At 37.6% G+C, this 25831-nt stretch overlaps 2 protein-coding genes across 2 annotated transcripts; both read left to right on the forward strand.

Annotated features, from left to right (window-relative positions):
• Positions 1–738: 738 nt before the first annotated feature.
• Positions 739–1239, forward strand: LOC106798573 (uncharacterized mitochondrial protein AtMg00860-like). The gene has a single exon (XM_014775171.1). It carries the CDS (start codon positions 739–741, stop codon positions 1237–1239), a length of 501 nt encoding a protein of 166 aa, XP_014630657.1.
• A 7831-nt stretch (positions 1240–9070) lies between these two features.
• On the forward strand, positions 9071–10191 carry LOC106798574 (uncharacterized). The gene is made up of 2 exons (XM_014775172.1): positions 9071–9989; positions 10181–10191. Exons 1-2 carry the CDS (start codon positions 9071–9073, stop codon positions 10189–10191), a joined length of 930 nt encoding a protein of 309 aa, XP_014630658.1.
• Positions 10192–25831: the final 15640 nt, after the last annotated feature.

A 25831-nucleotide genomic window follows, 5' to 3' on the forward strand; every position in this document is an offset into this window, starting at 1 on the left:
TGTCTGTGTGTGTGTGTTTGTGTGTCTGTGGCTGTGTGTGTGTCTTTGAGTGTCTGGCTCTGTGTGTGTGTGTGTTTGTGTGTGTGTCTCTGTGGGTTTGTGGCTGTGTGTGTGTGTGCGTGTGCCTGTGTGTGTGTGTCAACAGCACAAGCTGGATTTCAAAGATAGCTTTAGGGGACAAGTACTATTGACAAATACTGAATTGATCTTAGATAAGTTAGTCAAACAAATACAACAATTTATCTACCAAACAAATACAGCAGTATATGTGTATATAAATGCTACGACAAATGTCAAAACAGTAGTCTATCATAATACATATAAAGATAGTAGACCGTACAAACATACCTGGAGTTGCTATAATCAAAGAGCTTCCACAGCAACGCCAATTAGCAGTAGTAAATGATAAGCCTAAAAAAAGCATACAGAAATTATCCACAGTGTATTTAAACCCTTTTAAAGCCTATTATCTACATTTCAATTAAAATACAACATCCATAATCAACTTAAACCAGCAGAAAAAGAAAATTTCACTGCAACAATAAACAAATTCTGGCCAATAAGGCAATTTTGCCTATCATAGTCAAAATTTTGCCCAATAATGCCATTTGGTTTAACCAATGCTCCGACTTCTTTTCAGTGTTTGATGAACCATATTTTCCAACATGCTTTAAGGAAATATGTGTTAGTGTTTTTTGATGATATATTGGTATATAGTTCCACATGGCATGAACACTTATGCCATATAGAGGTTGTATTCAAAGTATTGAAAGAAATGTTTTGTTTGCTAAGTTGTCTAAATGCTCTTTTGGTGTATTGGAGATAGAGTACTTGGGACATATAGTTTCAGGTGAAGGAGTTGCTATGGATGCTACTAAGGCGCATGCAGTTCTAGAGTGGCCTACACCACTCAATATCAAGCAGCTAAGAGGTTTCTTAGGCCTCACTGGTCACTATCGAAGGTTTATCAAAGGATATGCAAAGCTTGCTGCACCATTGACAGATTTACTTAAAAAAGAAGCATTCAAGTGGACACCAGAGGCAGAGACAACATTTGTTCAATTGCAGAAAGTCATGACTTCAGCTCTAGTGTTAGCTCTTCCTAATTTCCAGCTGCCCTTCATTCTGGAAACTAATTCTTCCGACACTGGTATTGGAGCAGTATCACATCAGAATGGCCATCCAATAGCATTTTTTTCCAAGAAACTTGCACCTAGAGTGCAAAAGAAATCTGACTAATTTAGAGAGATGTTAGCAATTGTTGAAGCTATAGCTAAGTTCAGACACTACTTGCTGGGACACAAATTTATTATCAAAACTGATCAAAAAAGCTTGAGATCATTGATGGAACAACCCCTACAGACACCTGAACAACAGGAGTGGTTACACAGGTTTTTGGGATATGATTGTGTGATTGAATACAAGGCCAGAAAGGAGAATCTAGCTGCTGATTCTTTGTCATGAATGATGATGTTGTCTTGGTCTGAACCTCAAGTAGTATACTGCAGAAGATTGAACAAGCCACTATAAAGAATGTTGCATTGCAGGAACTGATACAGTTGTGTAAACAACAACCAGAATCACAGACAAATTACACAATCAAGGGTAATTTGTTGTATTGGAAGAATCGGGTAGTAATTCCTGAGGAAAAAGAATTGATTCAAATGTTGCTGAAAGAATTTCATAACTCTCTCATAGGGGGCATGCTGGGATAAAAAGAACTACAACTAGAATTGCAAGCCAATTCTACTGGACATCATTGAAGAAGGATGTAAACAGCTTTGTGCAGAGTTGTGACATCTGTCAGAGAGCTAAAATAGCAACTTCTCTACCTGCAGGATTATTGCAACCACTAGCCATTCCATCACAAGTGTGGGAAGATATTGCTATGGACTTCATAACCGGTTTACCTGCTTCTCATGGGTTCAACACCATCTTGGTTGTCGTTGACAGACTTACAAAATTTGCCCATTTCATTCCTATGAAGAGTGATTACACCAGATTGTGAAAATTGCATGGTATTCCAAAGTCTATAACTTTTGATAGAGACAAAGTCTTTACCAGCCCAATCTGGATGGCTTTTAATAGAGCTCTTCTTATGAAGTGGAAATGGTTGATGTTCCAGCAACAAGATCATCTATGGAGCAAAATACTCACCTCAAAGTACAGGGGTTGGAGAGGCTTGGAAGAGGGCCCTCCTAAGCAGATTTTTTCCTCTTGGTGGTCTGATTTAAGATCTATTATTCATCACAACAGCATGGTTGCTGTCAATAACCAATTTCGCTGGAAACTGGGTAGTGGTGATCAAATCCTATTTTGGGAAGACTCTTGGGTGGGAGATGGAATTACTCTTAAAGACAAATACCCAAAATTATATCAAATATCATCCCAAAAATTAAAGACAGTGGCAAGCATGGGGATCTTTGGAGAATCTGGTTGGGAGTGGAAATTCTCCTGGAGAAGATATCTATTTCACAATGAAAAGGGGGGGAGAAGATATCAATTCTAATGTACCATATATTTGCCCTATTCTTAGGTACACAAGAAATTAAACTTAAAAACACCACCTGAACCATGAAGATGAGCTCCCTTCAATGGAAGTTCAAACCCCAACCTAACAAAAAACCATGATTCAATAATTCTAGCCCACAACAGAAGACAAATTAAAAAAAAGAAGAAGAAAATTTTCTATGTACACTTGTTGACTCCAAGAAAAACCTCATGCCCAACAGGAAGGATCTCATACAAAGTGAACAAAGAGGGACTTAAGAAAAAAAATACAACTTTTTTTGAACTTGGTAGATCTTTTTTGTTGTGTTTCATGAATCATTGTACTCATGCCAGCATATGAGCATAATGACACAGTGCCTCATGATGTAGAAACGAGCCCTTTGCTCTTTGACCAGCCTAGCACACTTTCTAGCAAAAGCACACTTCCTCTGAGTGGAAGAAGAAGAAGAATTCTTCATGATAGAGGAAGAAGAAGTTTGTTGAGATACATTCAAAAAGGTCACAAAGCTGGAATCGGATTTAAATAAACTGGAGGAGAACTCAATGCATAGACAGTTAACAGAGCAAGAAAAATTGGAGAGGAAGCAGTTACATGATTCTCTTTGGGTTGCTGCCCAAGCCCATCAATCCTTACTTAGGCAGAAATCCAGATGAAGATGGTTAAAAGAAGGCGATTGTAACACAGGTTTTTTCCACCTATTGATGAATGCTAACCGAAATAGAAATTCTATCAGGGGTGTATTCATTGATGGTTCATGGACTGACGACCCACACAAGGTGAAGGAAGAGGTGAAATCCTTTTTGTTCCATAAGTTCCAAGAACCAATTGGTCAGCGACCCAAGATTGATGGAATCAGGTTTCAAACTGTTAATCTACAGCAGAATAACGAGCTTCAGGCACCTTTCATGGATGAAGAAATTCAGAAGGCAATTTTTAAAGCTGCAGCGAAGTTTTTTATGAAGGAAGGCAATTCACAAAAGGATTGCATGGATTTAATGGAAATCGGTATGCTTACCAAAAGAAAAGGCTGGCTTGGGCATCAAGGATATTGAAATATTCAACCTCGCACTACTTGGAAAATGGAAGTGGCAATTAATGCAAGAAAATGGTGAGCTGTGGACCAGAGTTCTGAAATCGAAATATGGTGGATGGAGGAACCTTGAAGAAACAGGAAACTCAGCAAAGCAATCTGTTTAGTGGAGGGATCTAAAACACGCTTTTAATCAATCACAATAGGGAATGGTTATTCAAAATAACATGAGGTGGAAGGTGGGAGATGGAGAGAAAATTAGATTCTGGAAACACAAGTGGATAAATCAACAGGAATCACTAGCAGAAAGGTACCCCAGGCTATTTATCATATCCTCACAGCAGAATCACAACATTAGGTTTTAGGTTTTAAGATGACATATAGAGTTTTAGGTTTATCAAAGAATTTCCCATAACAAATCCAGCACTATATCCCCACAATGCAAATAGTACAAGAGCAAGCAATCAATATACTTTAGCATCTCACACCCATACTCCATTTCAAGCATTATATTGTTCTCATATTTAGACATAACTTGACAACAGAGACATACCTTCGATGGCTTCCCTGGGAGGCTTAAAGCCAACCACAATGGACTTCCAAAATCGCTTCCCCCCCTTTCCTTTCGTAGTTTTCTTCGACCTGCGAAAGTGAGAAAATGTTAAAACGAGGAACGCCTAATGTTAAAACGTAAGGACGTACCTCAATCGATATGTGGCAGACACGAACTCCACAAAGACCAACTCCACAATGTGGTTGCAGTCACGGAAGCGCAGCCCAGTTTGTGACAAAGAAGAACTTAGGGCAGAAGGAGAAATAAGAAGAACGCCCTGGGAGTCTTAAGGCGAACCACAATGCACTTCCAAAATCGATTCCCACCCTTTTTGGAACTCTTTCCTTTCCTAGATTTCTTCGACCTGTGAAAGCGAGCAAATGTTAAAACGAGGAACGCCTAATGTTAAAATGAAAGGATGTACCTCAATCAATAAGTGGCAGAGACGAACTTCACACACACGAACTCCACAATGTGGTTGCTGTCACAGAAGTGCAGGCCAGTTTGCGACAAAGACGAACTTAGGGCAGAAGGAGAAAGAAGAAGAACGATAGGGTTCGAGCGCGCGGGTTCTGCAGAATCAGATTTTTAATATATAATGACAACAACATCGGTTTTTTAAAAATAACCGATGTTAAAAACAACTAGGTAACATCGGTTTTAAGAAAACCGATGTTAAAATCAACTCCATAACATCGGTTTTTACCAAACCGATGTTAACAACGACAACCGATGTTAACTACTCCATAGTAACATTGGTTATTTAAATAACCGATGTTAATATATAGTACTTAACATCGGTTTTTCCGAAACCGATGTTAACTATGTCTAATTATTTACAAAAAATGCCACCGCGCTTTTGTTAACATCGGTTTTGTGAATAACCGATGTTAACCGTGCGATGTTAAATCTAAAAATTGTAGTAGTGTATCAATCTAATCTTGGTGAAGGTCACTAGATCACTGCCAAGAATATCCTAAAGTAGTTGCGAAGGACTAAGGATTCATTCTAGGCATATGAAGTTGAGGAAGAGCTTGTTGTAAGAAGTTACATTGACACTAGCTTCCAAATGAATACGAATGATTCTCAATCACAGTCAGGATTTGTGTTTTACATGAATGGCAATGTTGTAAGTTGGAAGAGTTTCAGGAAAGGGACAATCGTCAATTTTATTAATAAGACTAAGTATATAGCTGCCTTTGATGCAAGGTGAGCAGTGTAACACCCTGATATATATATATATATATATATATATATATATATATATACACACACACACACACACACACACACACACACATATATTATTAGTAATTATATTTGATGTTTGATTATATTGTTGTGTTATTTTATACGTAATTATTTTCAAGGAGGTTAATTTAGTTAATAGAGGGGTGTGGGTAGATAAGAATCTAGCTTCTCAAAGAAGCCACGAGGAAGCCTCTTAATGAAGCTTCTCAAGGAAGCTACATGAAGTTGTCTCGGTAAAAGCACTGCCCAGCCTTCGTTAATCGTTGGATCTTCTCGAAATTTGGTCTGGAGCTTCACAGAACACTTGTCCACGATCGGACCATAGGGATCTTTGACAAGACATCTGGAGTGAGGGCGACGTTTCCGTTTCCGAGAGCTTTAGTCACTTGTGCGTTTTGAGCCTTGTAGTCCAATTAGCTTTGGAAAAATGCCATTTCTTCTCCTTCTTTCTTCCAAAACCATTTCCAATGTTCCAAGCACTTTCTCCGTCACCCACAGCCACCAGTAGCCACCACAAACCGCCATTGTTCTCCGTTGAAACCCCACACCGAGAGGAACCCTTCAACCGAAGCAGAATCTTCCAACTTGTCTTGCGATTTTGGTTGAGAGCGAAGCCCGATCTAACCTTTTGTTTTCCTTCAAGGTAACCATGGTTCTACGCTTATTTCTTGTTAGTTTCATCTTACCTTTACATAATTTATGAGTTTGGAAACCGCCATTGCATGTTTTACACTTCCTCTGAAAAACCCTAGAGAAAGAGACTTTGTAAACGTTATCTTTTCATGAAATGAGTGTTATTTTCGTGACTTTCACTGAACCCTGGTCACATTGGCGTGATTGGAATTTCAAAATGATGTCCGTTTGTAAAACCTGAAATGCTCTCAGCACTTTCATGTAGTGACGTGGGTGTTCGACCCAGAGCATTGTTATTAGCTTTATTTCTGAAATCCATATTAAGTCTCTTTCGTTTTGATATGGTAGAGGCTTACGTGGAACCGATGAGCGGGGACGAAAAAGAAATCTCCAAGTGACGTGACGAGGGACCCGCAGGGAGCTCACAATAGGTGAGGGGAGTTTATTATAAAATTTACCATTTTAACACCATAGTTAAGGTCAGGGAACTTAGCTATGAGAATAACTGTCTGTCCCTATTTCATGCTGATTTTTCCTTTATAGAAAATGATGTTTTTAACTAATGGGATGCAATATAATTGTCGTTGAAGTGCATACGGGTTTTCCAAGAGAAATAACGTTTTTAACTAATGGGATGCGACACATTTGATATTTATGTTGCATGCTGGTTTTCAGGAAAAACTATGTTTTGGCAAATGGGATGCGATATATATATATATATATATATATATATATATATATATATATAGATATATATATATATATGTGTGTGTGTGTGTGTGTGTGTGTGTGTGTGTGTGTGTGTGTGAGATTGGAATGCGATTTATAGTTGATGTCGCTATTGAGGATTTTAATTGATATGTGGTGATATTGATAATTATGATGATATTGATTTGAGATGACGTTGTTAATAAAGATCATGTCAACATGAATTGATGTTATTGTTGATGATTATGTGAATATGAATGAGGTTGTTGTTGTTGATAACGTCATTGAGACGAGATGATGTCTATGTTGAGAATGATATGAAAATGGAATGTTGATTGATGTTGGAAATGTATTGGCATGTGCATGTTGTGTATGTTCATGAGGGAGTGCATTGACCTTGTCGGATGGCCCATTCATGGGGGACTAGTGTGGTTAATGAATCTAAGCATTCGCTGCGGGGATGCTTAGGCGCTTTAATTTGTCCATGGTCATCGCACTTGATGGTGCCCATGTTCGATATGTTGGATGTTGTGTATGTTCGTGGGGGGGCGAGTGCACTGACCTTGTCGGATGGCCCATTCGTGGGGGACAAGCATGATTAAAGAATCTAAGCATTTCTGAGGGGATGCTTAGGCACTTTAATTGATCCATGGTCTTTGGCACTTGCTTGTGGCCACGTTCATACGTCGTATGTAGTGTATGTTCATGGGGGGGTGCTTTGACCTTGTCGGATGGCCCATTCATGGGGGACTAGTATGGTTAAAGAATCTAAGCATTCGCTGCGGGGATGCTTAGGCGCTTTAATTTGTCCATGGTCATTGCACTTGATGGTGCCCACGGTTCATACCTCATACGACACAGGAAATAGAATAACTGTGGCAGAGTGTACTTTGTACTGAGGGGGCACGTCACCTGGTAGGGAATTCCATTGGGCCCCAGGCTGATCACCTATAGAGGGGGGGGGTAGTTACGTGCACAGCCGGGTGGTCTCGACGAACTCTGCATGGTTTCCTAAGTGAGAGTGTCGTGTGGACACGCTTAGGCTATTTCCTGGAATTTGGTTATTGGTACATACCACATTGCATCTGAGAGTTGAGTCAGGTGCATGCATCATTCTGTGTAGTCTTGAATGGATCCATGGATGGATGATGAGTAATTGTTGAATATGGATGATGAGTAATTGTTGAATGTAGATGATGAACAATTGTTGGATGTGAGTGTCGAATAATGAATGTTGTGTAAGCTCATAATGTTTGCCTATTTTTCTTACTAATTGTGGTTATTCGAAATCGGTATTGGTTCTTTTATAATGAACTCACCCTTGCAATTTTGTATCGTGTGGTTGATACCTATGATGATTGTGAACATTGTTCGTGGGAGCAGAATGACAACAGTAGGGTGCAAGGAGTAAGATTCTGTTGAGAAGCCACCAAGCCGACGTGACGACGTTGGCATTATTTTGGGAGATAGTTGTATTTTGTTTATCAACTCCTCCATAGGTGTGATTATGAGTTATTTTGTTGAATCGAAGATGTAAACTTCCGATTTTACTTATATGCATGAACAGATTTTAATTTTCCATCATGTGGATGACGTATACTAAGTTGTTGTTGCTATATATATATATATATATATAATATTCACCTAAGTAAATGTGTATTTTTTAGCGAATGTATGTAGGGACAAAATTACTTCTATTTTCATAAGCAAAAATTAAGGGAGTTCTTTTTATAAAAATTGAAATTATCGCATATTAGAGTGCTGATATCGTAGCGATGAGGTGGGTCATTACATTTAGTGGTATCAGAGCAGGTCGAACCTTTCGGCCAGTGAGTTGTGAGTTTGCTATGTTTTTCTGTGCATTCTCTGATTGCTTTGTTGAATGCGTGATGTTGGTTGTTTGCTAATGCTTGATGTTCATTGTTTGCTATTAGCACTTACTCACTAATTGTGTTCCTACGAGCTATAGAGATTTGATTGTTGTTGTCTTATTGGATTTGTTTTTCTGATGTCTGTTATACCATGAGTTTCAATGCCGAGTCACGGGTTATCAGACTGGCCATCTGTATAATTTATGAAGGGCAATGGGATGATATGGCAAGCGATCAGAAAATACTAATGATGGGAAGTGGGTGTTAATGTCTTGGGGCATCAACTCTCAAAAGTAACCAAGTAGGAACTTGTGATGGTTGTGATTTTGTGTGGTTCTTTGTTTGCGTGTATTCCTTCCAAGTCTAACTCCCTGGTGTGTATAGGGAGTGATGGCTAGACGGAATGATCGTGTGATAGCTGATGCCCTTCAAGCCTTAGCTCAGGCTATAGGGAATCCAAACAAGGGAGAACCTGGTGGAGCTGCTGAGTACCAGGGGTTGGACCGCTTCCAATGAAGCAACCCTCTTTTTTTAATGGAGGATACAACCCTGATGGTGCTCAGAACTGGATAAGGGAAATTGAGAAAATTTTCCGAGTGATGGCATGCCCGGAAGGGCAAAAGGTTGCTTTTGGTGCATATACTCTAGTGGAAGAAGCTGAGTATTGGTGGGAGAATACTCGCCAATGCGTAGAGGCTAAAGGTCAAGATGTGACCTGGGATGTCTTCAAGAGGGTATTTTTGGAGAAATACTTTCCTAAGGATGTTAGGAACAAGAAAGAGATGGAGTTCTTGGAGCTTAAGCAGGGAAACATGACTATGGCTGAATATGCAGCCAAGTTTAAGGAGCTGGTGAGATACTTTCCCCATTATCAAGGGAGAGATGGTGAAAGTTCCAAGTGTGTAAAGTTTCTGAATGGCTTAAGACCTGAAGTGAAGCAAGCTGTGAATTACCAAGGTGTTCATCAGTTCCCACTTTTGGTTAACATGTGTCAGATTTGGGATGAAGACTCCCGAGATAGGGCGACCTATTATAGGAGTACAAGTCCAATGAGGAACAAAAAGAATAGGCCTCAACATCGGGGAAAACCATACTCGACCCCTCCTAAGCAATATGGTAACCGCCATGACAATCAGAGGATTATTGCTAGGGGATTTAGAGGTGGTAGTGGTAGCAAACCCAATACTTTCCCCACTCATATCATTTGTTATAGATGTAGGAAGCCAGGGCACATCTCCTCAAATTGTCCAGATAACGATATGATCTATTTTAATTATGGACAAAAGGGACACACTCAAAGAGATTGTTCACGACTCAAGAAAGAGCAAAATGGTGGAGGCCCGAATGGTCAAACTGGACATCCAAAGGCCACAGGAAGAGTATTTACCCTTAATGGTGTCGAAGCTTCGAAATCCAAAGATCTAATCCAAGGTAGATGTTTCATAAATGGGATTTCGTTACTTGTGTTGTTTGATTCTGGTGCAACCTATTCCTTTATATCCTGTTTGTGTGTAGGATGACTTAAGCTTTCTGTGTCTTCTTTAAATTAAGATCTAGTGGTAGAGACCCCTACTAGTGGTTCTGTGTTAACTTCTGATGTGTGTTTGAATTGTCCTGTGCAGATTTCTGGTAGAACATTCTTGATTAATTTGATTCATTTGCCTTTGAGCCAAATTGATGTTATTCTTGGTATGGACTGGTTATCTTCCAACCATGTCTTGTTAAACTGTTTTGATAAAAGTGTGGTGTTTAATGATTCTGGAGTGAGTAAGGATATGATGTTTATCTCTGCCAACCAAGTTGTGAGGGGGGTTAAGAGGGGGGGTGCTCAAGTGTACATGATCCTGTCTAGCCTGGAAGTAGAGACAAAGGTTTCTATGTGTGACCTCCCTGTTGTTAGAGAGTTTCCTGAGGATAAGTTCGGTCTGCCACCTGAAAGAGAGATAGAGTTTTCCATAGACTTAGTACCTGGTGTTGGACCCATATCCATATCTCTTTATAGGATGTCTCCTATAGAGTTAGCTGAGCTTAAGAAACAGTTTGAGGAGTTGTTGGATAAGCAATTTTTTAGGCCTAGTATGTCTCCATGGGGAGCACCAGTGTTATTAGTGAAGAAGAAAGATGGAACCATGAGGTTGTGTGTGGATTACCGCCAGTTGAATAAGGTAACGATTAAGAATAAGTACCCTTTGCCTAGAATAGATGACCTTATGGACCAGCTGGTAGGAGCTTGTGTGTTTAACAAGATAGACCTTAGGTCGGGTTATCATCAGATCCGAGTGAAGTCTGAGGATATACCAAAGACTGCTTTTAGGACCCGTTACGGTCACTATGAGTATCTAGTCATGCCCTTTGGTGTGACTAATGCTCCAGGAATGTTTATGGACTACATGAATTGAGTCTTTCACCCTTACCTCGATAGTTTTGTGGTAGTATTCATAAATGATATTTTGGTATACTCCAAGACTAGAGAGGAACATGAAGAACATTTGAGGATTGTGTTGCATACCCTTAAGGACCGACAACTCTATTCTAAGTTGTCCTAGTGTGAGTTTTGGTTAGAGAAAGTTAGTTTCCTAGGGCATGTGATATTTCAAGGGGGTATAGTTGTGGATCCCTCTAAGATAGAAGTCGTTCTTGAGTGGGAGAGTCCTAAGTCTATTTTTTAGATTAAGAGTTTTCTAGGTTTAACAGGATACTACCGGAGATTCATAGAAGGTTTCTCCAAGTTGGCTCTACCATTGACTAAACTGACTCGTAAGGGTCAAGCTTTTGTGTAGGATACCCAATGTGAGCATAGTTTCCAAACCCTTAAGGAAAGATTGACGACTGCTCCAGTGCTAGCTTTGCCTAACTCGAGAAAACCATTTGAGGTGTATTGTGATGCATCAAAGATGGGTTTAGGAGGAGTGTTGATGCAAAATGACCAAGTAGTGGCCTATGCTTCTAGACAGCTTAAGACACATGAGAGGAATTATCCCACCCATGATCTAGAGTTGGCTGCTGTGGTTTTTTCCCTTAAGATGTGGAGGCATTATCTGTTTGGCTCTAAGTTCAAGGTGTTTAGTGATCCTAAGAGCCTTAAGTACTTGTTTAGTCAGAAGGAGATGAACATGAGACAAAGGAGATGGTTAGAGTTTCTCAAGGATTATGATTTTGAGCTTAGCTACCATCCCGGTAAAGCCAATGTAGTGGTTGATGCCTTGAGTAGGAAATCTCTACATATGTCTACCTTGATGATTAGAGAGATGGATCTCCTAGAACAATTTAGAGACCTTAGTCTTGCATATGAGGTTACTTCTAATAGTGTGAAATTAGGAACTTTGAGGATCACTAGTAAGTTACTAGGAGATATCAAGGAGGGCCAAAAGATTGATCCTTTTCTAAGGACTCAGTTAGAGGTTATAGAGCCAGGAAGGGACAATAGTTTCAATATTGGATTAGATGGAGTTTTGAGACTTCAAGATAGGATTTGTGTTCCCAATATGCCTGAACTTAGGAAGATGATCTTAGAGGAAGGACATAGGAGTAATTTGAGCATCCATCCTGGTGCTACCAAGATGTATCAGGATTTAAAGATGATGTTTTGGTGGCCCTACATGAAGAGAGAGGTTAGTGAGTTTGTGTATGCATATTTAGTCTATCAGAAGGCTAAGATAGAACATCAGAGACCTTCAGGGAAGTTATAACCTTTAGAGATACCTCAGTGGAAGTGGGACAATATTTCCATGGATTTTGTGGTAGGACTACCTAGGACCGCTAGAGGTTTAGATTCTATCTGGTTATTGTTAATAGACTGACTAAGTCTGCTCACTTCATTCCCATTAATATCAAATTTTCCTTGGAGAAGTTGACCTCCCTGTATATAAGTGAGGTTGTCAGGTTACATGGTGTGCCATCTAGCATAGTATCTAATAGAGATCCTAGATTTACCTCTAGATTTTGGGAGAGCTTGAACAGAGCGTTGGGGACCAAGCTTAGACTAAGTTCAGCCTACCATCCACAGACTGATGGCCAGACTGAATGGACCATTCAGTCTCTGGAGGACCTTTTGAGGGCATGTGTCTTAGAGCAAAAAGGAAGTTGGGAGATTTTCCTTCCGTTGATAGAGTTCACTTATAATAACAGTTTTCACTCTACGATTGGCATGGCTCCCTATGAAGCTTTGTATGGTAGAAGGTGTAGGACACCCCTATGTTGGCTAGAGCCTAGAGAAGGCCTCACCTTAGGATCAAAAGTGGTACAACAAACCACAGAGAAGGTCAAGTTTATCCAAGAAAGGATGAGGACTGCTCAGAGTAGGCAGAAAAGTTATCATGACAAGAGGAGGAAAGATCTGAAATTCGAGGTTGGTGATCATGTATTCTTGAGAGTCACTCTGTGGATTGGGGTTGGTCGAGCATTGAAATCCCAAAAACTCACACCTCGCTTTATCGGTCCTTTCCAAATTCTTAAGAGAGTTGGCCCTGTAGCATACCAAATTGCATTACCCCCGTCTCTTTCTAATCTTCACAATGTCTTTCATGTGTCTCAACTCCTTAAGTATATCCATGATCCATCCAATGTAATTGAATTGGATGATGTACAAGTGAAGGAGAATTTGACATATGAAACATTGCCTTTGAGGATTGAGGATAGGCAAACAAAACACCTAAAAGGGAAAGAGATTCCGTTGGTCAAGGTGATCTGGGGAGGTGCATTAGGAGAAGATGCCACGTGGGAACTAGAGAGTCAGATGTGAGAAGCTCATCCATCCTTGTTCGAGTCAGGTAAATTTCGAGGACGAAATTTCTAAAAGGGTGGGAGAGTTGTAACACCTTGATATATATATATATATATATATATATATATATATTAGTAATTATATTTGATGTTTGATTATTTTGTTGTGTTATTTTATACGTAATTATTTTCAAGGAGATTAATTTAGTTAATAGAGGGGTGTGGGTAGATAAGAATCTAGCCTCTCAAAGAAGCCATGAGGAAGTTTCTCGAGGAAGCCTCTTAATGAAGCTTCTCAAGGAAGCTACATGAAGCTATCTCGGTATAAACGCTTCCCGGCCTTCATTAACCGTTGGATCTTCTCGAAATTATGTCTGGAGCTTCACAGAACACTTGTCAATGATCGGACCGTTGGGATCTTTAAGAAGACGTCTGGAGTGTGCACAACGTTTCCGTTTCTGAGAGCCTTAGTCACTTGTGCGTTTTGAGCCTTGTAGTCCAATTAGAATTGGAAAAACGCCATTTCTTCTCCTTCTTTCTTCCAAAACCATTTCCAACATCCCAAGCACTTTCTCCATCATCCACAGCAACCAGTAGCCACCACAAACCGCCATTGTTCTCCGTTGAAACCCCACACCGAGAGAAACCCTTCAACCGAAGTGGAATCTTCCAACTTGCCTTGCGATTTCGGTTGAGAGCGAAGCCTGATCTAACCTTTCGTTTTCCTTCAAGGTAACCATAGTTCTACGCTTGTTTCTTGTTAGTTTCATCTTACCTTTACATCATTTATGAGTTTGGAAACCGCCATTGCATGTTTTACACTTCCTCTAAAAAAACCCTAGAGAAAGAGACTTGTAAACATTATCTTTTCATGAAATAGGTGTTATTTTCGGGACTTTCACTGAACCCCGGTCACATTGGCGTGATCGGAATTTCAAAATGATGTCCCTTTGTAAAACCCGAAATGCTCTCGGCACTTTCATGCAGTGACGTGGGTGTTTGACCCAGAGCATTGCTATTAGCTTTATTTCTGAAATCCATATTAAGTCTTCTTCGTTTTGGTATGGTAGAGGCTTACGTGGAACCGAAGAGTTGGGACGAAAAAGAAATCCCCAAGTGACGTGACGAGGGACCCGCGGGGAGCTCACAATAGGTGAGAGGAGTTTATTATAAAATTTACCATTTTAACACCCTAGTTAAGGTCAGGGAACTTAGCTATGAGAATAATTGTCTGTCCCTGTTGCATGTTGAATTTTCCTTTATAGAAAATGATGTTTTTAACTAATGGGATGCAATATAATTGTCCTTGACGTGCATGCGGGTTTTCCAAGAAAAATAACGTTTTTAACTAATGGGATGCGATACATTTTATATTGATGTTGCATGCTGGTTTTCAGGAAAAACTATGTTTTGACGAATGGGATGCGATATATATATATATATATATATATATATATATATATATATATATATATATATTGTGATGAATGAAATTGATGCCTTTATCTAATTTGTGTTGTTTGAAGACCTGGGGAGTGTAAATCTCAGGCATGAAATATATATATGTGTGTGTGTGTGTGTGTGTGTGTGTGTGTGTGTGTTTGTGGAATGTGATTTATTGTTGATGTCGCTATTGAGGATTTTAATTGATATGTGGTGATATTGATAATTATGATGATATTGATTTGAGATGGCGTTGTTAATAAAGATCATGTCAACATGAATTGATGTTATTGTTGATGATTATGTGAATATGAAATGAGGTTGTTGTTGTTGTTGATAACGTCATTGAGATGAGATGATGTCTATGTTGAGAATGATATGAAAATGGAATGTTGATTGATGTTGGAAATGCATTGGCATGTGCATGTTGTGTATGTTCATGGGGGGCTGCATTGACCTTGTTGGATGGCCCATTCGTGGGGGACTAGTGTGGTTAAAAAATCTAAGCATTCGCTGTCGGGATGCTTAGGCGCTTTAATTTGTCCATGGTCATTGCACTTGATGGTGCCCATGTTCGATACGTTGGATGTTGTGTATGTTTGTGGGCGGGAAGTGCACTGACCTTGTCGGATGGCCCATTCGTGGGGGACAAGTGTGATTAAAGAATCTAAGCATTTTTGAGGGGATGCTTAGGCGCTTTAATTGGTCCATGGTCTTTGGCACTTGCTTATGGCCACGTTCATACGTCGTATGTAGTGTATGTTCATGGGGGGGGTGCTTTGACCTTGTCAGATGGCCCATTCATGGGGGACTAGTGTGGCTAAAGAATCTAAGCATTCGCTGCGGGGATGCTTAGGCGCTTTAATTTGTCCATGGTCATTGCACTTGATGGTGCCCATGTTCGATACGTTGGATGTTGTGTATGTTCGTGGGGGGGAAGTGCACTGACCTTGTCGGATGGCCCTTTCGTGGGGGACAAGCGTGGTTAAAGAATCTAAGCATTTATGAGGGGATGCTTAGGCGCTTTAATTGGTCCATGGTCTTTGGCACTTGCTTGTGGCCACTTTCATACATCGTATGTAGTGTATGTTCATGGGGGGTGCTTTGACCTTTTCGGATGGCCCATTCGTGGGGGACTAGTGTGGTTAAAGAATCTAAGCATTCACTGCGGGGATTCTTAGGCGCTTTAATTTGTCCATGGTCATTGCACTAGATGGTGCCCATGGTTTATACCTCATACGACACAGGAAATAGAATAACTATGGCAGAGTGTACTTTGTACTGAGGGGGCGCGTCACCTGGTAGGGAACTCCTTTGGGCCCCAGGCTGATCACCTATGGGGTGGGGGGAAGTTACGTGCACAGCCGGGTGGTCTCGATGAACTCTGCATGGTTTCCTTAGTGAGAGTGTCGTGTGGACACGCTTAGGCTATTTCCTGGGATTTGGTTATTGGTATGTACCACATTGCATTTGAGAGTTGAGTCAGGTGCATGCATCATTCTGTGCAGTCTTGATTGGATCCATGGATGGATGATGAGTAATTTTTGAATATGGATGAAGAGTAATTGTTGAATGTGGATGATGAACAATTGTTGGATGTGAGTGTCGAATAATTAATGTTGTGTAAGTCGATAATGTTTGCCTATGTTTCTTACTAATTGTGGTTATTTGAAATTGGTATTGGTTCTTTTTATAATGAACTCACCCTTGCCATTTTGTATCGCATGGTTGATACTTGTGATGATCTCGAACATTGTTCGTGGGAGCAGAATGACAGCAGTAGGGTGCAAGGAGTAAGATTCTGGTGAGGAGCCACCGAGCCGGCGTGACGACGTTGGCATTATTTTGGGAGAGAGTTGTATTTTGTTTATCAACTCCTCCATAGTTGGATTATGAGTCATTTTGTTGAATCGAAGATGTAAACTTCATATTTTACTTATATGCATGAACAAATTTTAATTTTCCATCATGTGGATGACGTGTACTAAGTTGTTGTTCCTATGTATGTTGGGACGAAATTACTTCTATTTTCATAAGCCAAAGTTAAGGAAGTTATTTTTATAAAAATTGAAATTATTGCATATTAGAGTGTTGATATCGTAGCGACGAGGCGGGTTGTTACAAGCAGGATGTTTGGGTTAAGAAGTTTATTGTTGAACTTGGTGTTGTTCCTAGGATTGCAAACCCGATTAACCTCTCTAGTGATGACAATGGAGTAATCTCGCTAGCTAAGGAACCCAGATCTACTAGTGATCCAAACCCGTATACTTAATGCTTCCATCTCATTGAAGAGATATGCAAATAGCCAAATTAGAGAATGTTGTGACCTACTTATGGAACACCTTGCTTAGTAAAAGCATAATTCTCACACTAGATCAATGGCTTTTAGGATTATACTCGATTGACACTAGTGCTAATGGGAGATTGTTGGACTTAGCCCTAGTGGCCAATCCATTTCAAACTATATTTGTATTGTGACTTTGGTTTATATATTTATATATATATGAGGCATGTCAATTATTATGTTTAGTTTTATAGTATAATAATGTCCTTAGAATAGGTGATTTGTTTGATGGAAAATCAAGTGGGACTTGATTGTTAGATTCATTGAGCTATGAAACATTGTTCTAAAAGTATCCATAGTCAAGTATTATTGTTGACTAGGGGAATAATAGTGCATTAAGGCTATTTTGTGAGTAAACTGATGACCACGTCTCACAAGTCATGGATATGAGATATTAGGTTGGCAAAAATGAATAAATATTAGGAGTAATATTTATACTGGATATACCCATTATGAGAAGGTTTCATAATTGTCATGTAAGTGTCACAAGTGCTTCTCATGGCAACTATAAAGTAGTCCTTCGACTTGAAGTCACTCCTACATGTAGGTGTTATAGGTTTTAATGCTATCAAACATCATCTGTAATAGAGTGATCATAAAGGTAGTACTTGAGCCTGTAATGAACCATGTTGAGGGATGTGAGTGATGTAGATAAGATTCATCCCTCTTATATAGCAGAAGTGATGTATATGGGCCTCTCGATAGAGCAGGACACGCTATATGCATTGCAACACAAAAATGCGATGATGTGAGATATTCCACATGTTTGGTTTATGTGTCCACTCGGGTATCTAGAAATCAATGATCATATTCCACAAAGATGATACTCTTATGTATCATGTCCGATCAAGACATTTGGACGAAGGGACAAAGGCTACACGGCGGAAATGATTGTCATAAGGTTGAAATCAAATCACTGACATTCTCATAGCTTGGGTGCCAACGATGCATTGCTAGATGTCAATCACTATCTATAACATTATAAAGATAATATTATTGTTAGTCTAGTGAGTTCCTATAGGGTCACACACATAGGGTGATTAATTAGAACAAATGAATAAATTAAATGTGATTTAATTTAGTTCATAGTTAATTAATAAAATGTGATTTAATTAATTAAATATGACACATTCTAATAAGATAATTAATTAGATATGATTCAATTAATTATTTATATATCTAATCAAATAAGATTTGATAAGATAAGATATGATTGAGATTTGGATCATATCACTCTGCTATATATGTGAAAGAAGTGGAACTGATGACAAACATGGAATTGATAATTCACTATTGAAGGAGAAAATTTATCAAACCAAATCCTTACGCATCTACCAATGGCTAGCACCAAGACCCCGCTCTGATTGTTGCTCGCATAGACTGAGTAGAGGTGTCGTACTATTGACAAGGGGATCAAAGGCAACTTCTCTATTGTTTGAAAGCATGCTACAAAGTAACCTCGTAATGCATGGTCCATGGGATGAAATTTTTTCCGCTCATGGTTTATTTATATTTATTTTTATAGACCACGAAACCCCAACACAAGGTTGTTTCAAGCCTTGATTCATGGAGAGTCATTGCCTAATTAAATATAGACCAAGAAACCCCTTAATAAATTGAACTTTGATCACTTTTTAATGTGTAGTTTTGGATCAATTCCATGCATTCATGATATATTTTGTGATAGAACTCATGTTTTACTGTTAGTTATGTTAGATAGGTGATGAAGGAGTGCTTTAAGAAACAAATGACTCAAAACAGGCAAAAGTTGAAGAATCATGGTTATAATGATTTTTGTACGCAGCAAACAATTTTGTATGTGATGCCAATATTTTGTATGTGGAACCAAGATTTTGTATGGCCACAAATTTCATCATGGTCGTGATGTTTTCATCACAACTGAGCATCGATTTGGCTCTGAACTTTCATCATGATTGTGGTGAATTTTGTACCCACACAATAGTTTTGTATGTGAGGTAATTTTGTACGTGTATGATGATTTTGTGTGCACTTGAACTTGAGAGTTATCTTTAGGGAAACAATACAATGATAAGATCGTCTATCAAAGATAATGGATAAATACTAATTAAGGAAAGATTACAAGTATAAGATCACCTACTAGAGTTAAACATATTTTATAATATTATAAATGGGGATTGAGAGTATGTTTTGGGAGTCTTTCAATCTTATTGTGTTTTGAGAGTTTTGAGGAGTAAGAACTAGTCCTTAGCCCCAGCGAAGTGTGAAGATCACCATTGGGGTTCCTTGCCCGGATTTCAACCCTCTTGGTATATTTATATTATAGGATTTCTAGTTTATTCATATCTATGAGTGGCTAGTCACCGTAGTCGAGGGATTATGATGTAACCTACCTTGAAGTTGTGAAACTTTACTCACGTTAAAGAGCATTTATCTTGAAGTTGTGAAACTTTTCTCAAGAAACCTGCTCTGATACCACTTGTTGGATCAAGTGGCCTCAAAATAATTAAGAAGGGATGTACCCTTTGATAAACCAAGTGGATGTACCCTCCACTTGAACTGATCCATAAGAGATGTACCCTTTCTTGTTCTCAGTATAACAACCCCCAAGTAGATGTACCCTCGTACCACAAAGGATGTACCCTCCAATGTGTTGGGACAAAGAATTCTCAGGCGGTTAGTCATTTGAATCTTTGTAAGGGGAAACAAATGATATCTCAGGCGGTTAGTCCTTTGAAATCTTTTGTTTAAGGGGAAGGGAAGAATCAAAAGAATTCTCAGGCGGTTAGTCCTTTGAATTCTCTTGGAAAGAGAGAAGAGAGACACAAAAGAATTTAGGCGGTTGGTCCTTCTATTCTTTTGGCAAAGGGAGAAGAGAATGAAAAAGAATAGCACAAGTTTTTTATCAAAGAACTTTTCTTGAAAGAGAAAGGATTGAACAAAAACTTTTAGAAAGATGAAGAGAAATAAATCAGAAAGAACTTGTTATGAAACTTGTTGAAAGATTGTTCTGAAATTCATGTCATGGTCACATATTTATTATCTCTTGATGACTCAAGTTAAAGTTTGTGACTCTTGACAATTTCTTTAAAACTAGTCATGTTTTAAAAATTATGACTCTTTTGAAAACTAATCACTTAAAAAGTTGTGAATTTTGAAAAAATCTTCTAAAACAAGTCACTTGAAGAATTGTGACTTTTGGAAATTTATTTTTCGAAATCAGTCACTGGTAATCAATTACCATCAAGGTGTAATCGATTACACATCAACAGATGTGACTCTTCATGTTTAAATTTTGAAAATCAAAACGTTTAGAAGCTCTGGTAATCGATTACAAGTATTGTGTAATCGATTACACAAGTTTAAAATGATTTAAAAATGTTTTATCAATAGTTGTGACTCTTGAAATTTAAAATCTAACGTTTTAAAACAATGGCAATCGATTACAACTTTGTAAATCGGTTTTGAAAACAATGCTGGCTACTGGTAATCGATTACTACCTTCTAGTAATCGATTACCAGAGAGTAAAACTCTTTGGTGATGATTTTGTGAAAACTTCTTGTGCTACTCAATGTTTTTAAAAAACTCTTTTAGTACTTATCTTAATTGAGTCTTCTCTTGATTCTTGAATCTTGATTCTTGAAACTTGATTCTTGAATCTTGAATCTTGATTCTTGAAACTTGATTCTTGAATCTTGAATCTTGATTCTTGAAACTTTGGAATTTTCTTAACTCTTGATTCTTTGGCATCATCAAAATAATCTTGGAAGGCATTGCTTCCATAATCTCCCCTTTTTTGATGATGACAATCCTGAAATCAAGAGAGTACATACAAGTTTTGTTCTACTGTTCACTCATCCCTTTCTCCCCCTTTCTTTTTGAATTTATGCTTAATTTTAAAGCTTTGAAAAAATAATATCTTGATTTCTAAAATACCCATTTTTCTCTCCCCCTTTAGCAACATCAAAAAAGGCCAAAGTGCGTAAAACATACATAATTTAAAACATACACAAAGCATACTGTGTAAAACAATCATAAAAGATTCTAAAACATACATAAAATATAAATTGAATAACACCAATTTTAAATATATACCACTCAATCATATATCATCAAAATACCCAAGTCTAAGCATAAAACATAAACATCTAAGTGCAATTAAAAAAAATCAAGTTCAGTCATGATTTACTAAGTACTAAATACTTAAAAACATGACCAATGTTTAGAGAATAAATAAATAACACAATGTCATAAATCATTCACAAAACATAATAAAAGCATATGTATTAAACAAGTCATAAGTCATCATAACATAAAACAAATCATTTGTCTAAGTCACTGGCATCTAGAAGTCTTAATTGTCTTCTAATGGTATAGAAGGAATCTTTGGGTAGTGGTTTTGTGAAGATATCTGCGAGTTGATTTTTGGTATCTACAAATTCTAGAACACAGTCACCTTTTAGGACATGATCTCTAAGGAAATGATGTCTAATTTCTATGTGCTTGGTTCTAGAGTGGAGAACTGGGTTCTTAGATATATTTATGGCGCTTGTGTTGTCACATTTTATGGGGATATGGTCTAATACAATTCCATAATCAGATAGTTGCTGTTTCATCCACAAAATCTGTGCACAACAACTACCAGCAGAGATGTATTTTGCTTCGGCTGTGGATAATGCTACACTATTTTGCTTCTTGTTGTGCCAAGAGACAAGAGCAGATCCTATAAATTGACATGTGCCACTAGTGCTCTTCCTATCTGTTTTGGATCCAGCAAAATCTGAATCTGAGTATCCTACTAAATTGCATAAAGAATTTTTTGGGTACCATAATCCTAAGTTAACTGTTCCTAAGAGATATCTTATGATCCTTTTTACTGCAGATAAATGTGAAAACTTTGGATTTGACTAAAATCTTGCACACATGCATACACTGAACATAATATTTGGCCTACTTGCAGATATGTAAAGTAGAGATCCAATCATACCTCTATATTGCTTTTCATCAACGGGTTGACCGGACTCATCTTTATCAAGGTAGCAACCAGTGCTCATAAGAGTAGCCAAGTGTTTTGAGTTCTCCATTTCGAATCTCTTGATGAGTTCTTTACAATATTTTTCTTGGTTGACAAAGATCCCATCATTTGTTTGTTTGATTTGTAATCCAAGAAAGTAATTTAACTCACCCATCATGGACATCTCAAACTCACTTTGCATGCCAATACAAAACTCCTTGCACAAAGATTCATTAGTAGATCCAAAGATTATATCATCAACATAAATTTGTACCAATAAGATATCACTATCCTTCTTCTTTATGAATAAGGTGGTATCTACCTTTCCTCGAATGAAATTCTTTTCTAATAGGAATTTACTTAATCTTTCATACCAAGCCCTAGGTGCTTGTTTTAACCCATAAAGTGCTTTCTTTAACTTATAGACATGATCTAATTTTTGTGAGTCTTCAAACCCAGGAGGTTGTTCTACATATACTTCCTCTTGGATTAGACCATTTAAGAAGGCACTTTTGACATCCATTTGATATAATTTAAAATTCATAATAGATGCATAGGCTAAAAGCATCCTAATGGCTTCTAATCTAGCTACGGGTGCAAAGGTTTCTTCATAGTCTATCCCTTCTTCTTGGTTGTACCCTTTTGCAACTAGTCTAGCTTTATTTCTAATTACTATACCATTTTCATCTAGTTTATTTCTAAATACCCACTTAGTTCCTATAATGGGGTAGTTATGTGGTTTCTCAACTAGTTCCCAAACATTATTTCTCTCAAATTGATTTAACTCTTCTCGCATAGCAACTATCCATTGATCATCTATTATGGCTTCTTTAAAGTTTTTAGGTTCTATCATAGAAACAAATGTCATGTTATTGCATAAATCTTTAAGAGAGTGTCTAGTTGTTACCCCTTTTGAGATATCTCCGATGATGTTGTCAAGAGGATGATTTCTTGAAGTTTTCCATTTTTTGGGAAGATCATCATTTTCTTGGGCTATGTCATCTTGAACGTCCTTGTTTTCTTCATTTCTCTTCCTTTTTAGATTCCTTTCTTGATTGCGCATATCTTCCAAAGAATATGCAATATCATCAAGAAACTCCTTTCTCGAAGAGGTAATATTAGTTTCATCAAAAGAAACATGTATTGATTCCTCAATTGTCATGGTTCTTTTGTTGTATATCCTAAAGGCTTTGCTATGTAGGGAATAACCAAGGAAGATGCCCTCATCTACCTTAGCATCAAATTTACCTAGGCTTTCTTTACCATTGTTTAGGACAAAACATTTACATCCAAAAACATGTAAATGAGCAATGTTTTGGTTTTCTATTGTTAAACAGTTCATATGGGGTTTTCTTAAGAATGAGTCTTATTAAGGCTCTATTCATAATATAACATGCGGTGTTAACAGCTTCTGCCCAAAAAATATTTTGGAAGTGGAGTGTCATTTAAAAGGGTTCTAGCGATTTCTTCTAAAGATCTATTTTTCCTTTCTACTACACTATTTTGTTGGGGTGTCCTAGGTGCAGAAAAGTTGTGTTCTATGCCATGTTTATCACAAAATATTTCAAAATCATTGTTTTCAAATTCACATCCATGATCACTTGTAATGGAGATAATTTTGAGAATTTTCTTGTTTTGGATGACTTTGGCAAGTCTTCTAAATGCATGAAATGCATCATTTTTGTGAGTAAGAAATAAAGTCCAAGTATACCTAGAATAGTCATCAACAATTACTAAGGCATAGTAACTACCACCAAAACTCATGACCCTAGAGGGTCCAAACAAATCCATATGCAATAATTGTAATGGTTGAGTGGTAGAGACAATATTATTAGATTTAAAAGATACTTTTATTTGTTTACCTTTTTGGCATGCATCACATAACTTATCTTTTTCAAAATTTAATTTTGGTAAACCAACAACTAGGTCTTTTGAAATTAATCTTTTTAGATGATCCATGTTAATATGAGCAATTCTCTTATGCCATAACCAAGGATCACTATCTTTACTTAGAAAGCATTTATCATTTTCAGATTTTTGTTTCAAATCAATCATGTAAACATTATTTTCTCTGAAACCTATATGCTCAATATCCTTGTTATGCTCATGCTCGATAACACATTTTTCAGAATCAAAAGATACTTTATATCCTTTATCACATAATTGACTAACACTTAATAGACTATGCTTTAAACCTTCTACAAGTAACACATTTTTAATGGGAGTAGAGGAACTCGTACCTATTTTGCCGACTCCAATGATTTTTCCTTTGTTGTTGTCATCGTATGTAACATGTCCACTTTTCTTGGGGGAAATGGTTGTAAATTTGGATACATCTACCGTCATATGCTTGAAACATCCATTGTCGATGTACCACTTCTTCCTTGCAGATTCTTTCTCGTTGTTCTCATGAGATTTTGTCATGAGACATAAGTTGGCTTGATCTTCATCATGATCTTGAAATGATTTTAGATTTGACCTATACCTGAAATTTCTTTTGACAAATAGAGAATTTAAAGAGGCCATTTATCTTGAAGTTGTGAAACTTTTCTCAAGAAACCTGCTCTGATACCACTTGTTGGATCAAGTGGCCTCAGAATAATTAAGAAGGGGGGGTTGAATTAATTATTAATGTGTCTTGACTAATTAAAAATTATCCTTCTTAATATTACTAGATTCAATTAGGCTTTTACTACTAAGTTATTAGAAAGTAAAGAACAAAAGCAATAACTTAGACAAAAGTAAAGCGGAAATAAAAAGTACACAGCGGAAATTAAAGAGTGTAGGGAAGAAGAAGACTAACACAAGATTTATACTGGTTTGGCCACAAACCGTGCCTACATCCAGTCCCCAAGCAACCTGCGGTTCTTGAGATTTCTTTTAATCTTGTAAAATCCTTTACAAGCCAAAGATCCACAAGGGATGTACTCTCCCTTGTTCTCTTTGAAAAACCAAGTAGATGTACCCTCCACTTGAACTGATCCACAAGAGAGTAACCTCTCTTGTTCTCAGTATAACAACTCCCAAGTAGATGTACCCTCTACTTGTACCACAAAGGATGTACCCTCCAATGTGTTGGGACAAAGAATTCCCAGGCGGTTAGTCCTTTGAATCTTTGTAAGGGGAAACAAAAGATATATCAGGCGGTTAGTCCTTTGAAATCTTTTATTTAAGGGGAAAGGAAGAATCAAAAGAATTCTCAGGCGGTTAGTAACTAGTCACCTTTTAAAAATTGTGACTCTTTTGAAAACTAGTCACTTAAAAAGTTGTGACTTTTGAAAAAATCTTCAGAAACAAGTCACTTGAAGAATTGTGACTTTCGGAAATTTATTTTTCGTAATCAGTCACTGGTAATCGATTACCATCAAGGTGTAACCGATTACACATCAACAGATGTGACTCTTCATGTTTAAATTTTGAAAATCAAAACGGTTAGAAGCTCTGGTAATCGATTACAAGTATTGTGTAATCGATTACACAAGTTTAAAATGATTTAAAAATGTTTTATCAATAGTTGTGACTCTTGAAATTTAAAATCTAACGTTTTAAAACAATGGTAATCGATTACAACTTTGTAAATCGGTTTTGAAAACAATGCTGGCTACTGGTAATCGATTACTACCTTCTGGTAATCGATTACTAGAGAGTAAAACTCTTTGGTAATAATTTTGTGAAAACTTCTTGTGCTACTCAATGTTTTTAAAAAACTCTTTTAGTACTTATCTTAATTGAGTCTTTTCTTGATTCTTGAAACTTGATTCTTGAATCTT

This window comes from Glycine max, chromosome 4, assembly GCF_000004515.6.
Source record: "Glycine max cultivar Williams 82 chromosome 4, Glycine_max_v4.0, whole genome shotgun sequence".
NCBI classification, from domain to species: Eukaryota; Viridiplantae; Streptophyta; class Magnoliopsida; order Fabales; family Fabaceae; genus Glycine; species Glycine max.

Excerpts from the sequence above, each read along its gene's own strand:
- LOC106798573 (XM_014775171.1), top strand. The coding sequence starts at position 739 with ATGCCATATAGAGGTTGTATTCAAAGTATTGAAAGAAATGTTTTGTTT.
- LOC106798574 (XM_014775172.1), top strand. The coding sequence starts at position 9,071 with ATGAAGCAACCCTCTTTTTTTAATGGAGGATACAACCCTGATGGTGCT.